The following is a 16,950-nucleotide window of genomic DNA, read 5'->3' on the forward strand; positions in this document are numbered from 1 at the left end:
AGCCTGTCCTATTAGGATAGGCTAAGTAAGCTAGGGCTTTTCTTTTTGGAGTGAAGAAAGATGAGCGGTGACTTAATGGAGGTGTATAAGATGAAAAGAAACAGTGAATACCCAAAGACTTTTCCCCAGAGTGAAGAAATGGTTAATATAAGGGGGCGTAATTTTAAGGTGATTAGAAGAAAGAATAAGGGAGATGTCAGAGGTAAGGTTTTTTTTACGCACAGTGGTGGATGCATGGAACGCCCTGCAAAAGGTGCTGGTAGAGACAGATACATTAGGGACATTTAAGAAACTCTTACATAGGCACATGGATGATAGAAAGACGGAGGGCTATGTCACAGGAAAGAGCTGGATTGACCTTACAGTAGATTGAAAGCTTGTCCCAATATCTTGGGCTGACTGGGCTATACTGTGCTGTAATGTTCTATGTTCTCTTATCAAACAAGCAGAGTTAACTATGTCATTCATTAGTTGCTATCCAGCACATTGCTAAGAACAAGTATATTTTTAACTTCAAATAACTGCCACTAACCAAAAATAATTTTTGACGTATATTAATAGCCAGGCATTAATGCCATATTATTGTTCTGTTTGTCTGGAAAAGCTTAAAACTGTGAGGTTTATTATTGTCTTAGATTTTTCTTGTAGTTTTTGTCCTTTGTACAATCGCCCAGTGATTCAATGGTGACAAAAAATCATCACGGTTTTTAAAGCTTCCAAATGATTTCTAGATAGAAAAATGTTATATTAATGCTAGGTGTCTCTGTTGAATACATGCATTTTGCCAGTTACCTGTTTTAGTTTATAAAATCTTATTTTCAGAGTTGTATTTGATCGTAGCAAATTGTATATGAGATAACATAAATGAGGGGGTTTCCAGTGAATTGGGTCCTCTAGTAAAGGGTTCATTGTTAGAAATGAACTGCACTCATTACAACCAAGTTTGGAATTGCAAGGTTGCTCATCATGTCTGCACAATTTGCATATATGGATGTTGTTATTTAATCTCCTACATAGATGGAAAAGCCATGGGGAAATTACTTGCATTAGGAAATTCAAATTCTCAGAAGCAATAGATCATAGCTATGTTGGTTCTAATACAATATTTTATACCCTCAGCCCATCTCATTGCAGAGGCAAGATCCTGTGGCACCTTCAAAGCTGATTCCAAACAATTTTTGGGTATTCATCATGACTGCCTCTCTGTAGTTTTATCTACAGTTCCCTAGATGTAATTAAAACCTTTCACAAAAGGTCTGGTGTAGACGCTGGTGATGGGGGAGGGTGAGGGCAGATTCAAACTCTGATCTCATTTCAAGTGTGCTTTTCTTTGGTTAAATCTGTGGAGATTAGGATTTGAAACCAGTCCCTAAATTCTGTAATTTAAAATGAGAGTAGATTATCAGTTAATAAGGAAAAATCACATAAAATACAGCAGCATGTTGTTAGCCCACTTGCACCTTAGAGTCATAGAGCACTACAGCACCAAAGCAGGCCCTTCGGCCCATTGTCCATGCTGAACTGTTATTCTGCCCAGAACCATTGGCCCACGCCTGAACTATACCTTCTATACCTCCCCCATTCTTGTTCTTATCCAATTTTTTCCTAAATGTATAACCTTTAATACCATGCCTGAGCATTCTGTTACTCTTGGAGATCCCTGTCAATCTCATAGAAGGGTTGTAGCTTACAGAAACTGGCCCTTCGGCCCATCTGGTCTTTTCTGTACACTAAAAATCATTTATTAGTACCTCATTAATTCTGGAACCAACCAATATTTTAAATACATAATTTTCATAAAGTAGCAGCTTGCAATGCTCTATTTTATGCACAATAATCTTGCCCAGTGTTTTCCCAATGTTTGCTTGCAGAGTTTTGTGTTAGATGAAATCTATTTCTAAAACCAGGTGTAAAAGGTCCTTTTGTATTAATTCAGAGAGAATTATTCTCTCTGCCCTTCTAGTGCTTAACTCTGAGTCAACATCATTAAAGTGGTTATAATTGCATTAGTTTGTGGGGATGGTAGTGGTAAGGCGACCATCCAGAAAACATTTTATTCTCTTTCTGAGGGAATCCTGAGTGCTGTGTTACTATTTTTTAACTTATTTTATGAGACTAAAATGTTATAAGTGATTCTCAGTTATTTCTGCTTCCTCAAATCCAGGAAGGTGAGTTCAGTTGTCAGGTGCTGTCTGTGTCAAGTGTTCACATTCTCTTCGTGACTAAAGACGTCTGTCTCCTCTCGGTGCTTCAGTTTGCTCCAAGTTCCAAACGCAAGTTGTAGGTTAATTGGCTGCTGTAAATTACCCTTGTCACTAAGACAAATTGTTCTGCCATTTATTAGTGGAATATTGGTGTATGAATGTGGCCCACATGTTTCTTTTGTATTTTACCAGATTTCAAAAACATTATTCCTGTTAATAAAGAAGGACAAGACTTGTGTTTACCGAGTGTTTTTCGGGACCTTAGAATCTCCCAAAGCAATTTATAAACCTTGAAATGCATAGGATGCAGAGTTGCTACGCATTGCAAGAAACAAAATGTGCTAATTTCTTGCATCCAGATTGCACAAACTGAAATCTAATGAGGGCCATATGATCTGCTTTTGGGGTGTTAATTGAAAGAAAAATATTGGTCATGTACAAGGGGGAGTTCCCCTGCTTTTTTTTGTAAGGAAATATGCAATGGAGTCTTTGTATTTACCCAGGAGTCACCAACCTTTTACACACCTCGGACTGGTTTAATATTGACAATATTCTTGCGGACCGGCCAACGGGGGTGGTGGGGGGTGGGTGATAATCACAACAGGAATATAAGTGATAAGTCAACTATAAGTCACTTATAAGTGGCTAATACACTGAATTTCGTTTCTAAAAGGGTTTATGTAACGAATTCAATATTAAACACACAGTGCATATTTTCCTCACATGAACATAGTGATATGTCAATTATAACTCACTTATAAGCCAAAAGCATCCATAACTTTTTATGTAGCATTTGGATATTAAACACACAGCACATAGTTTCCTTGTATGAACATATAAAATTATTGCAACACACCAGTGAGAGGATGGGTAAGGGCCAGAGGTCCCTGTGCCGGGACCGCGGTGGTCGCAGTCCAGAGCGACTGACCGAGCGAGGAGTGTGACAGGGCACCCCCCCCCCCCCCCCCCGGGTAGGTAGGATCTATCGGCTGACAAAAGTTTGGCTCGAGGGATGACTTTCTGTAGGTCGCAGCAAGGTAGCTGCTCTGCTACTTACGAAACCCTGAGCCCAAATTAGGTCATCTGTGTATATTTTAGCACTGGGTTCCCCACAAATATTCGATGTGCTAAACAGGTTTAGAGGCGGTGCCCATCTGTTAGCGCTCCAGGCCAGTACAAACAGCAATTCTTGCCGGCCGCATGAGGCGGCCGGTTAACAGAGGCCAACCAGTGATCCCTGGCGCTGGGGTATCGTAATGACCTCATGTGCGTTCAAGTTCAGCAGTGGGCAGACAGGGAATGAGGAAAGGTGCAGCTGACTCATATCATTTCATATCGCCAAATCATATCCTTGCGGCCTGGTGGTTGGGGACCACTGTATTTACCTGAAGAGAGCATAAAGGGGTTTCAGGAGTGCAGTGGCAACACTGGAGACTTGACCTTGAACTTGTGGTTGGGTCTCTAGACTGGGGCTTCAGTTTACAACCTTGTGACTCAGAGGCAAATATGTTATCAAAACAGGCATGCTTATAATGCAACGTGCATTGGAATGTCCTGTGTTTGTGCAAGCAGGACTTCCCTTTTTTCCCCATTTATCTATAATGCTCACTTGCCTACCTTTATTTATTAATAAAGGTGCAATTGAAGAGATTATTTCCAGTGTGTGGGTGTGTGTACAGTTGCAAGAAAAAGTTTGTCAACCCTTAGCAATTATCTGGTTTTCTGCATTAATTACTCATAAAATGTGGTTTGAACTTCACCTAAGTCACAATAATAGACAAACACAATCTGCCTTAACTAATGACACAAAAACAATTGTACTACTTCTCGTCAGCACTGAGTACACCATTTAAACAATCACAGTCTAAGTTCAAAAAACTTTGTGAACCTCTGGGGTAATGTCTTCTACAAAAGCTGTTTGGAGTCAAGTGTTCCAGTCAATAAATTGAGATTGGAGGCGTGGATTGTACAGGTGCACTGCCCTATAAAAAAGACACACAAAGTCCCGTTACTGACAGAGCCTGCCCTGAGGAAAGTCCTATTTCACAGCCAGAGTGGAGAATAAATGTTTTGATGACTGAACAATTCCATCATTAATTGCTATTAAGTAAATAATTACTTTGTAAAATGATTAACATTAAAGTGCATTGTTCATTTTTTGTAACAGTATTTTTTTTTCTCCAGCAACAGGGTCCTAAAGTAGAAAAGGTGTTTTTTACCACAGCAATACCAGTTACGGGCAATACAGGTAACAGTTCTTATTTTTGCACTGTTTTTAAATGTTTTAGGTATTGAGTAAACATTGGAATGGATTAATTCATGCTAAAGTGGATGCAAGCTTCAGTTTTTCCACTTAGATAAATGGTAAAATACTTCAGCTGTAATATTTTATGTAGGATTTCTCTTTGAGCCATAGGATCCTTTCCAAACTTGGCTAACTATTTATTCTTGTGATGTCATAATGCCAGCCACCTAACTTGTTGCCTGAGGATATATTGAGGTCTCTTTGATCAGATAGTAGCCTTGGGTTATGATACTACACTTGCATAACAAATGTGTTATAGTTTGAAATTAACACATTGTAATTAAAACGAAAATCCAGGAAACACTCAGACACATGAGATTTTGGAAATCTTGAGCGTCACCCGCCATATGTGGAAAAACTCATCAAATCAGGCAGCATCTATGGAGGTGTAAAAAAAACTCAATATTTTAGACTAAGACTCTTCATCAGGACTAGAAAAGACGGGGACAGAAGCCAGAATAAGATGAGGGGAGGGGTAAGGAGTACAAAGTAGTGGATGATAAGTGACACCTGCTGAGAGAGAAGGTGGGTGAAGTAAGAAGCTAGGGATTAATATCACATCTTACTACATCTTACACCCTCTAGCTTCTTACTTCATATCCCTCTCCACCCATCTGCCTTCCACCTCACCTGGTCTCTCCTATCACCTGTGAGCTTGTACTCCTTCCCCCCTTCACCCCCCATCTTATTTTGGCCTCTTCCTCTTCCTTTCCAGTCCTGATGAAGGGTTGCAGCCTGAAACATTGATTGTTTATTCCCCTCTATAGATGCTGCCTGACCTGCTGAGTTCCTTCAGTATTTTGTCTGTTGCTCAGGTCAGGTAACATCTATTGCCAGGGTATCGGTTAACATTTCAGGCCCTGTGTCTGGTAGTTGCTAAGTCCACACAGTAGTTGTTAAGCTGAGTAGATTAGTTTGGTTGCCATGCATTTCCCACTTGTAGATACCTCCAGAAAGGTGAAGCTTGTGGAATTGCCTTTCATTAACTTTGCATCTTTCTATCTAAACTGACCAGGTTGTCACATTGGGTGGTTGGAATTGATGTTCAGCAACAATCTGCTCGGGGTCAGGCAGTGTCTGTGTGAGGAAAAGAGTTGTCAGCATTTTGGGTCAAATCCTTGCATTAGAACAGTCCTGATGCAGGGTCTCAACCTGATGTGTCAACAATTTCCTATCCTCATTGCTGCTTGATCCACTAAACTCCTTTAGCTGTTCACTTGTTGCTCCAGATTCCAGCAATTGCAGTCTCTTGTGTGTCTCCTTGGAATCAATGCACTAATTTCTTTATTTCTATAGCTGCAGATTCAGCACAGTTTATATTCTGATGTCAATATTATCTAGAGTTGGGTAACTGCAAATTATTTTTTGAGACTTCAAGCTCCAACAGTGCAAACTGGAGACCAGCGGCATGGTAGCTTAGTGGTTAGCATAACTCTTTACAGCTCCAGCAGTTAGAGTTCAATTCCCACCGTCTGTAGGGAGTATGTACTTTCTGTTCATGACCACATGGATATCCTGTGGGTGCTCCTGTTACCAATGACATTCCATCGATGTGTAGGTTAGGGTTAGTAGGTTATGGACATGCTACGTTGGCAATGGAAGCATGTCAGTACTTGTAGGCTGCCCCAGCACATCTTCAGACTGTGTTGGAGTTGACGCAAATGACACATTTCACTTTATATTTCAATGTACATGCAAAAAATAAAGCTCATGTTACCTTACTCTAAGTATGATGTCAGCAGTCTCCCACTGATTTTTAAATGTGCCTGGTGTTCTATTTCTCATTCCTGCAGGAAACCCAGTGCAGCAGATAGGATTGAGTGTTCCTGTCATAATCATCAAGCAAGAAGAGTCATGTCAGTGTCAATGTGCCTGCCGTGATGCAAGTAAAGAGAAACACACCAACAACAAGGAAAATCTGTCACGGGAAGCTGATACTTCCCAGATTACATCGGATCAGGAGCAGGCCCACCTGCAGTCTCAGACTTTTCCTACCAGCTCGAAGGGAGGCAGTCAAGCAGCACAGTCACCCTTGCAGACTGAACTCCAACCAGATATGAGCAATATGGATGTTACTTCCTTTCTTTCTCTTGAGAGTCCGAGAACCCCTTCAACTTTGTCTGACATCGAGACAAGTGACATTCAGGCACTGCTGCAGAAGGTAAAAGGGGACTTGAGCAGCAATTTCTCCAAATAATTATGCTCAAAAGAGGTTGATTTTCTAAATTAAAAAATACTTGTTTTTTATTTATGCAGAAGGGTAAAGAGTAGGGCCATTTTTATGCAGAACATCACTTGCTCTGAGCAATTTTGTGCAAAAATACTTCCAGTTTTTTTTTTGTGCAAGCTGATAGGGTAACTTCTACTCCAGGTTCACTCTAGAGTTTATATCTTCAACAGTTTTGGGAAAGTTTATCTGGACTTGGATTGTTTCTAGAGTCTCAATTGGGCAAAAAAGGGAGATACGTACTAAGAACAAATCCACTGAGAATAAATGGCAAACATCAGTGTGCTGGTGCAAATGAAGCCCCTATTGATTGACTTGTAAGAAGTTTTTGATGTTCACCCAAATTTTCTGTAACATAGATTGACAGACCACAGGCTTAAGAACTGATGGGTTTGGATTATGCCACTGGTTCATTGTTTGAGAGCTGCTTTTCCTTCACCAACAGAAAATCCTGGTGCCAAACTAGTAAATTGAGTAAATTTTACGGTAGTGTTTGATTTCTGTCACAAAAGGCATTTTATTTCCTTTACACAGCTCACTTGGAGCCCCTGGTGACCAAAGGCAGCATTGCAGAGTATGAAGTGAGCAAATCTGCATCATCTTTGATCTAACCATGGTCAAGTGCATGATCAAGCCTGCAGTGAATTATCAATCTTCTGGAAAAGTATAATCAAAAAATACAGTTTGCTTCAGTTCTTGTGTTGTGTTTTCCAGGATTACAGTGGGTGAGAATCTCAATGGATTATGCTGCATTGCTAAGTAGCTGGATCTGGATCCTATCCAAAGCTGTTGCAAAAGCTGCTCGGTATTCAGATTATTTCCATTTTACTTCGGAAGGACAAAGAAATAATCGAACGGAACTTGTTACAATTGAGCATTGTTTGCCCTGCACAGGCAAATCTCTGTCATAACAATGGCAATGTCATGCTGGTAGAATTAAAAAAAATGTTTTGAGCTTAAATCAAAACAGAGGATTTTAGTGTGCTTACTGTAGCTCTAAAATATATATACCACAGTGACATTTCCAGGGAAGTAAATATTTTCTCTCTACATGCTCAACACTCTTGTATTTTTATTTAATTTAATAAGATTTGTTCAAGAAAAATCATTGAGGAAAAATGAAACTCATTGTTTTCCAAAATTAGAACACATAACTGGGTACTGTACATCCATAGGATGCCCAATACATTTCAAAATGTATTGTAATTTATTCCCAACTGTTATCAATTGAGAACTTGGTGTTTGATAGTCTACACACTTACTGCTGTGGCACTGTGTAAATGTAATGTACATGGACAATGCATGCACATTAAATAACTGCTTCCAAATGATACTGGTCAACTGCATAAAGTTGCTAGTCATGCAGATTCCATGTGTACTGTCGTGAAGTACCGTGTGAGGCTACCAATGGAAAGTGGGAGCTGAAAGCATTGGAATATGAGAAATATTTCAGTACTTTGTGAAAGCGTCCTTATCTGGTAGGTCACAGACACAAGCTTTGCAGTGCTTTCAGCAGAATTTCACATTGTGTTTACTTATCAACACCAGATATTCTTATTGCAATCAGTTTGGGATGACTCTGCTTCTACTTTGCATTTGCTGTGTTGCATTCTGAGATTGAAAACTTCTGGAGGAACAAAAGTGAAGAGGATAAAGGATGAAATAAATAATCATGCTGCTATATGACCTCAAAATTTAAAATAACACCATAAAACAACTTTTTTAATCAAGTTTCCTTAAGTGTATGTGTTACAGCAATTAACTAATGAAATTGCTCTATGGTAAAGTAAGTCTGTGTAAAACAACTTTTTTTTCTTTTAAATCTCTTAGTTCAAGTTTTCACAAAAAAGTGTAAACTCAACCCTGGTACAGTCACTTTTACTTTTCAAATTTTGTTCACAGGGATTATACTGAAAATCTTTCCTGTAAATTGTTAGAAGTTCTGTGGTGCTTGGGCAGCATCAGACTAGTTTGTGTCTGAGTTGGAAAACTCAGTTTAATGTTATGCAAATGGTACAGTTAATCCAGGGCCACAATGTCTGATGTTAGATGCACAAAGCTTGTAATGCATTTGGGGTGCTTTTCTAATGACTGATAGATCACTGTAGGACAGAAGGTGTCTTAGTCTGAACCTGGGTGTGTTATACTCAACCTGTGAATTGGTGCTGGCACTTGATGCAAAAGTTTTGAACATTAATTGTGATTTGAGAAGGGAAAAGTAAATTTTGTGATGGGGTGGGAAGTAATGCAGTAAAGTGGAAATCAAGAAAGTATAGATGTTGAAGACTGCGTAGTCAACATTTGAAAGTAAGTGTGCTCTTGAGCTCGGACATCCATCAAACCCAAAAGTCAGTATATTCCCTTGTTTTTGTTCAAAGTAATAGTCTTAATAAAATGTCACAATTGTTAAAACTTTAATAACCTAAAGTATATGAATGTAGCTTACAAATTTTGTAAGAAGCTGATTTGGATTTTGTCTTGTTAGGATTATTTTACCTCAGAAGTCATTTACTAAATCAATTAAATTCTTTTTGAGGGAAAGTCATTATTCAGAAAGAATATCTAATAGTAAACTTCCAGCCTGGTTCTGGACTTCCCCTTAATGGATGAACAGAAGTCCTTCTTTTACCACATATGAAACCTAATAACGGGTGTTGAGCTGATAAATATTTTAATAAATAACTGAGAAAAGTTTAAATTATGTGCAGGCTGAAAAAATGTTTAATTAATTACCTAAAGTCCAAAACTACCCTATTGTTGCACATGTCACAATGGGGTAAATTTTAAACAGAGGACCAGTTCTATAACAGGGACGTATTGGCATTAGAGGCCAGCATCAGTGCTTTCTCTTTATTAACAGATTTTGGTTGGTTTGTGATTTATAGCTTTTGTACAGCACTATTGATTGGATCAGGCATTGTCTAGCAGCTTTATGGTTTGTTTAGCTTCAAGGTACAGGTGCTATCACTAAACTTAAGTCTTTTCAATAGCCTGATTTAAAAAGAGTTATGGTGTGCTTTGGACAACTCAATGTGTTTATTGTGTTATACAAATATTGAGCTGTCTTAAGTTGAAACAAGAAATACTAGGAGGAAAGTGAAATTCAGAATTAAAAAGTTATCTAATTTGGAGGAGAGATTTAAACTAATTGCCTAAAATTATTCCTTGGTAAGTTTGTGCAATAGCAGCAGTTTTCTTTTTGGTGTTACTGAGCTGGAAGGTGCAATTAAAATGCAATTAAATGATTGTTTGTATTCAGAGTTTATTCTGGTGTCATTTTATAATACAAATCTAAATATATTTTGATTGAGTATTAATTTAGTGTAATTTGCATTGGGAAATGTAAAGCCATACTAATAAATCTGCTTTCCTATTAATTGTAGACAAAATTTGCAGTACATTTGCTGCAATTTATCAAAATTCAGATTTGATCTAGGCATCCGGAATAAAATAACTTTCTTGAATTTCTTCTCTGCTGCAATTTAATTTGAATATTATTCTTAATAGAACCAGCAGCAATCAGGATATAACAGTCCTCAGAAGTGTTTATTCATTGCCGAAATGATTGGAGGCTAGGAGTCTTAGGAACATTTCAGATGGTGGCATTCCATGTGTCTGGTGCCTTTTGTTCTTTCAAGTGGTGGTTAAAGAGTACTGAATGTGTAATTTCTAAAAACTATACTTTTATTTTTTCCCTTCCATTTCTCACAGACTTCCCTCCCCTGCCACTCCCCCCCATAAATTCATTCTCACTTAGGCAAAATAAAAATTGCAGAAGTTGGTGGTCTTTTATGGTTCCTTTCTCACAGTATATTGGAGTTGTTCATTTGAACTGTGTGCTCGTTAATGTAAAAGACTTTTAGTTTGTGGTTGAACTTCCATTAATATTATCTGATTAGCAACTGGCTGGTAGACACATTTTACCTGTATTCTAATATACAAGGTAAACGTAATGCAACATTTTTAGATAATGTAAGTTCTGTGTCACGGCTCAGTTATCATTTGCATGGTAATATTTTGCTCTACAGTGGCTATAAATGTATCTGGGTATTGCTCAAGTCTGAGTAGTACCAGCTTTGGTCTTCCCTACTGAGATGAAATGTGTAACTTTCATGAGGTCTTTAACAAAGCAATATAATTAAGATTGACATCTCTGATTTTCAGTACAGACCAGTGTTCTGCCAGTGTTATAGCACTTCATTAGTAATCGTAGTTCATTAGAAATTTGGAAGGCACTATTGGTCCCATTGAATACATACTGTCTTGCCAGTTTGGTCTAGTCAGCAAATGCTCTCCTGCTCTTTGTTCAATGCCCTGCAAATATTTTCATTCAAGTTCTATTCCCTTTTGTAAGACCAACTGGACTGACTTTCTATCATTCTTGCAGTTCTGGTGATCTGCAAAATGTATAGCAAAAATGTGATGTTTATTGTACTATTTTAAATTTATTTAGACTTTGATTATTTAATTCCAGAAATTCATTGCAGAAATTTATCCCATTATCCTTCACTCTATTTTTGTAGACTTCATATTATTTCTAAGCTATTTCCCATGTTTTAAATAGGCTTGTTTCTTTATTTATCCAATCTTTTACCCTGAGAGTCATGAGTTTAAAAGTACATCTGATAGAATTCACATGAATTTTTTTGAGTAAAGTTTCCAAGTTGCAGGTGGTAGTGGTATCCTAAAATACGTTAGGCAGTGCCTAATATTGACATAGCTGTTGACTATCTGTAGGTATCTGTCAAATACCTTGATAGATGTGTAAGCCTGCCGTTAATTCTGTTTTTGGAAATTATTGAGATTTAGAAGGTTCTAATAATCTGAAGTTGAAATGATACAGGAATGTATATAAAATAATCTACTGTGTACTTTGAATTTTGAATACAGATCATTAGAATATGCAATAGATTATCGTAATAAAAAGTAAATTGTCAAAATGATTTGTTAAAAAATGTAGTAATTTCAAATCTTTCTAATTTTACCACTTTGACTAATAAATCAAAACTGTTAATCAGGAATGCATAGGCTGATATAACTTTGGGTTTGCACCTTTATCGGTCTATTCAATACAACTTGATACAAAATGAGTAGAAAGGAAAACCATGCTGAGCTCACTAAATTTATAGTTTAAACTGTAGTATAATTTGAATTCAAATGTTTGTATATCAATAAAGCTTTCAAAGCTTAATATGTAAGAATTTCTAAAACAATTGAATATTTAAACTTTAAAAATCTACAGTAGTGAGGATGATGTATTATCTTCCGATCCACAATAAGACCATTATCATCGCCGTTTAACACGATTTCTTGCATCCATTTTTACAGTTTTTCATTCTTTAAATATCAAAAGGACTAAATTATTTTATTTATCTGTAGCATATACCTGGATGATGGTAAAGGGTAGTCTGTTCATTATTTTTGATTAAAATTGATTTCCAGCTAGAAATTTTTATTAGAAGCAGTGTCTAATTATAAACAAATGCATCTCTTAATCATGTATTTATATAAATAATAAACCTTTGAAATTTAATCTATCTGTGCATCCCTCCAACTCCAAATTGTGATAGGATACATAGATTTTAAAGTACTGTAGTCTTTCAGTGGCAAGGGGGAAGAGAGGTGAGCATAGTAAATTGAGATTCTGAGTTCACCCACCTTGCTTAAACTTGTTTTTTTGTTGAAGAGCAGTGGTTTCTTATGAACTTGAGTTTGTAAGAAGTGTGAAACATTAAAGTGGCAATCTCAATCATTTGCATTAGGAATAATAAAGCTTCATATATTCTCAGTGAACCTGTTGGCCTTGAATATTTTGAGGGAAAATCAGCTACTAGATTTCATTTCAAAACCCAAGAAGAAGTCAGTTGAGAACAAACCACTGGCCTGAGCATACATGACAACTTATCCTGGCAGAGAGAGGGCGATTCATTGTCAGATTAAAACAGCATCATATTTAATGAGAAGTTGCAAGAGAGAGCTCCAGCTGTAATAAATTTCCTGCTTTCTACCATTGCAGCTACCTACCTATAATACAGGTAAAGTGACAACAATTCACTACAAAGTAAGTGATGTTGTTGCAAATTTAATTTTCAGACAACCCCAAAGATTGTCTGTCAGTGTTATACATCAGCTACATAACATTTAGACTTATGGCTTGATATACTTAATGCACCTTAGTGGAAGACCTCATTCTTGATGCAATGTGCACTGATGTTGTGAGTTTTAATCTCTTGTTGCTATATATTGAGACTTCCCTGGTTCCCCTAATGTAGTTAGGAACACTGTATAATATCAAAGTCTGAGTCACTGATTCCTTTGCTTTTTAAAAACCTGGAGTTGGAATATTGCCAATTATAGTTAATACAGGTTCACTGGCCTAACTTGCTGATTTATTATAGGTTCAGCCACCTTTTTTATGCCTCTTGATTTATCAAATGAGGTACAGAAATAGTTCATCTGTGCAGTGACAATATTAGAACATAGAACAATACAGCTCAGTACAGGCCCTTTGGCCCACAATGTTGTGCTGACCCTTAAACCCTGCCTCCCATATAACCCTCCACCTTAAATTCCTCCATATACCTGTCTAGTAGTCTCTTAAACTTCACTAGTGAATCTGCCTCCACCACTGACTCAGGCAGTGCATTCCACGCACCAACCACTCTTGAGTAAAAAAAACCTTCCTCTAATATCCATCTTGAACTTCACACCCCTTACCTTAAAGCCATGTCCTCTTGTACTGAGCAGTGGTGCCCTGGGGAAGAGGCATTGGCTGTCCACTCTATCTGTTCCTCTTAATATCTTGTGTACCTCTATCATGTCTCCTCTCATCCTCCTCTCCAGAGAGTAAAATCCTAGCTCCCTTAATCTCTGATTGGGGTTGTCCTCACCCAAATGCAACTGGCAGCATGAAGCTTTGTCATAGAGATACAGAAGACAAAAAAAAATTGTAAAAGCTGTCTAGAAATCACATTTAAAAGTTATAGAACAACTCCCTGTGCCAAAACCTCATTAAAATGACAACCATTTTGTTCCATTGTGTAAGTGACCTGTAGTATGAATTAGATGCTGGAAAATCTTTGCATACATGTCTGCTGACCGTCAGTCAAAATCTTCTCTTTCTCTACCCTTCCTTCTTTTGGAACATCTTTTACTCACTTTAATTTGAAAGTTCTTAGAAACATTATTAGGAGACTTGTTTAGAATTTCATTTGAACATTATTCTGTGGCACTGTGTAATTGCTGATAGCAAATGAATTTACATTTCATCCAAATATCTACTATTTAGTTTAATCTATACACACTAGGAAAACTATATGCGTTCCTTGCAACATTTATTTTTTTAATTCCTTTAAGTTGAAGCACTTTAGGTTGGTTAATTTGCAATTGTGTTGTGCTTTTGCACACTTTGCTAAGAGGACTTTAGTTTTGCAAACTCTGTGTAAATGGTTTGCTTTAATTTGTACATGTTACTTTTGAAATATTGTGATCATATGAAGAATAGAGTATGTAATTTTATATTATAGTTCATTTGTTGAAAAATACCCATTAATGTCAACATAAGTGGTTTAAGTACTAGGGAGAGCACTGTAACATAATTATATTTTCTAAGTACTGTTTCGTTCCATACCCCTTGCTCATTTACTACAGATGGTTTGCCTGCTTTCTTAGTGGCACTGTTGCTTTTGAGGAAGCTCTTTGCAACCTAAGAGTCAAACCACTTTGTTGTATTAAATTATCATTTAACTGGACACCTGTTGCAGAAACTGTTTCCTAAATTTTATTTTTTAAATGTATATTAGTATAAATTGCATAGAGTGAGCTAGATTCTGTTTTATTTTTATTGCACATAACAGCTGGTTAAACCAATCGGGATTCTCTTGCCTACATTGGGAAACTAACAGTGAAATGAGCTGAAACTTCAGTGTAAAGATTTTAAAGTGGACTGAGGCAAATGGGCCTTATTACTGAAAATATTTGATTTGGAGAGTCACTCTTCCAAGCCCCAGGTACAATGTGCAACAGGAGTGGGTCTTCAGAGGTGAATGTGCACCTGGGTTTCCCCTTGCTAACTTGGTTTTTACCTTTAAAAATCTAAGAATGCTACACATTCTGTCAAGTTTGTTGATATCTCTAGTAGGTATGTAGGAAATTGGCTGTTTGTACAGCAGTGATATCAGGGCCTTTATAAGATAGATTACTGACATATTGAGGATGACAAACTGCCTGTCTTGTCAAAAGGTGGCTACTATCATCGATAACCATTTATTTTTAAACAACTTTGTTTTTCTGGTGATTTTTAGCCTTCCTTGTAGCTCTTATTCTCCAGATTAGGGACAACATTAGGTTTCTGGCATCCCTTCCTCAATGCTACCTGAAACGTATTTTATATTTTTTTTGTAAAAATGTTGGGAAAAATGGAAAAACTGCCCTGGAGTGCAAGCTAAAACTATATGAGTTGAAATATTGCTTTGCGGGCTCAGTAATGTGATGTCCTCATTCTTATTGGAAGAGATGTTCTGATCCTGTGCATTTTCTTCTAGAAGATTAACCAGGCATAGGAAATAAATACTGCTCTAGACATTATGCTCATCCTGAAGATGGATATTTCCTGGAAACTGATTCTTTTTTTAAGTTATAATTCACAATATGGCGATAATAAAGTGAGCTCTTTGCTACAGACCTTCGCAATATTTATGCCGCACATGATATAGATGTAACTTATTTATCCTGTCATTTGTTGATACAGCACAATTGGTTCATGATTGGATTGTTGCCTCTTGACTGTATATGCAACATCAAAAACAAAGCAAAGCACACCACAATGTAGCGTGTAGAGTGGGAATAGAGAAAGCTTCTCTAGTGCTGACTTTTTGTAATATTCCACAGGCCTTACATGGTGAAGCCAAGGGTTTGGGGCAGAAGAATTGGAGATCAAAAAAAATGCAGCATGTACTGTATTAATGAATCTATTTAAATGTGTAGTTGGGAGTGTCTTCATTCCTGAATTCTGATGTGAAAACAAAAAAAGTTACAGTTGCTTCCAAAGGAAGAGAATGTCTCCAAAACCCAAAGAGTGAAGAATAACAATGGATTTGTATTTTTGAAGAATGTAAATGTAAAAAAAAGTTTGCTGAATTGCTTGTTTTTGTACTAAATTAATATTGTACTTTGGTTTGGAAAATCTGCTAATATGTGGGAAGATTTAACATTTTTGAAATTGAGCAATATGATGCATAAGAGCCTGATTAATAAATACTGACTTACTATGAGCAGTAAGTGTTTTATTGAAACATTATTTAGATTCTCTTCATTTGTTTAAAAAGAAAGTCCTGAAGGAATCATCAGCTTGAGTTATATATTAATTATTTTACTTGATATAAATTGTAGGGTGAATCATTAGTTAGAAAATGTAATTAAGATCATCAACACAAAGCCTCTTCCAGTGTTTAAATAATCATTTTCTAGAGAATTTTATTCTCAGATATGAGAGGCTACATTTGGAGATGAGGCTCAATCATTTGAAAATCTTATCCAGCCTCTCCTCTTCAGACACCTTCGTGAATTCCATATATTCCAGCTTTATCAGCCCCGTCTCAGGTGATACAATTAGTTATCAGCTATACTGGAGAGTTCAACTCACCCATAACCTACAACATTGAGAGAATTCACTCCACCTCAATGCAATTGGTGGCAAGGACCTTTGTATTGGAAAAAAATCAGATCATGAATTCATTTGAAATGCTTTTAATAGGTCATTTCATTACTGCACAATAAATCAGTTCTGTCCACATGCTTTCTTGGTACACTGTAGTTGCACTTTGGACATACTAGCTGAGCCAGAAATCAAAAAGGTATACAAGAACACGTTTCCAGTCGGTTCAGCAACACTATTCTAATGTGAGTTGGAAGGACAGAAGGTAGGTTAGTACTGAATGTCTGATTTACCATTTTTAAAACATTTGAAACATCATTTCCCTAGGTACCCAGATCTGCGAATATTAGAACAGAGGTAACAATTAGCTTAAGTAAATCTGGTTGCTCTTCATAAACTTCACCCCATTGATTTACTCTAATTATAAGCAATATTAAGGAACCATTAGGAAGAGGAAAGTAATGTTTCAGCTCAATAATCTATCATAATGCACTGGAAACAAACATCTCTTAAAATTATCTGAGGGTCAGGGTTAGTGTGGATAAAATGTAACTCTATA

The 16,950-nt window shown here is 37.0% G+C and overlaps 1 protein-coding gene across 5 annotated transcripts in view; it reads left to right on the forward strand.

Annotated features, from left to right (window-relative positions):
• Nucleotides 1-16,029, forward strand: part of mtf1 (metal-regulatory transcription factor 1) — a 99,556-nt gene extending 83,527 nt beyond the window's left edge. For 2 of the 5 annotated variants that reach the window (XM_059954333.1, XM_059954332.1), the window contains exons 10-11: nucleotides 4,389-4,452; nucleotides 6,303-16,029. In XM_059954333.1, coding sequence (XP_059810316.1) covers nucleotides 4,389-4,452; nucleotides 6,303-6,706 — 468 coding nt within the window. In that variant the 3' untranslated portion in view covers nucleotides 6,707-16,029. The remainder of the gene's footprint in view (nucleotides 1-4,388; nucleotides 4,453-6,302) is intronic. The other 3 variants (XM_059954335.1, XM_059954336.1, XM_059954334.1) reach the window with 3 other exon arrangements.
• Nucleotides 16,030-16,950: the final 921 nt, after the last annotated feature.

This window comes from Hypanus sabinus, chromosome 30, assembly GCF_030144855.1.
Source record: "Hypanus sabinus isolate sHypSab1 chromosome 30, sHypSab1.hap1, whole genome shotgun sequence".
NCBI lineage: Eukaryota > Metazoa > Chordata > Chondrichthyes > Myliobatiformes > Dasyatidae > Hypanus > Hypanus sabinus.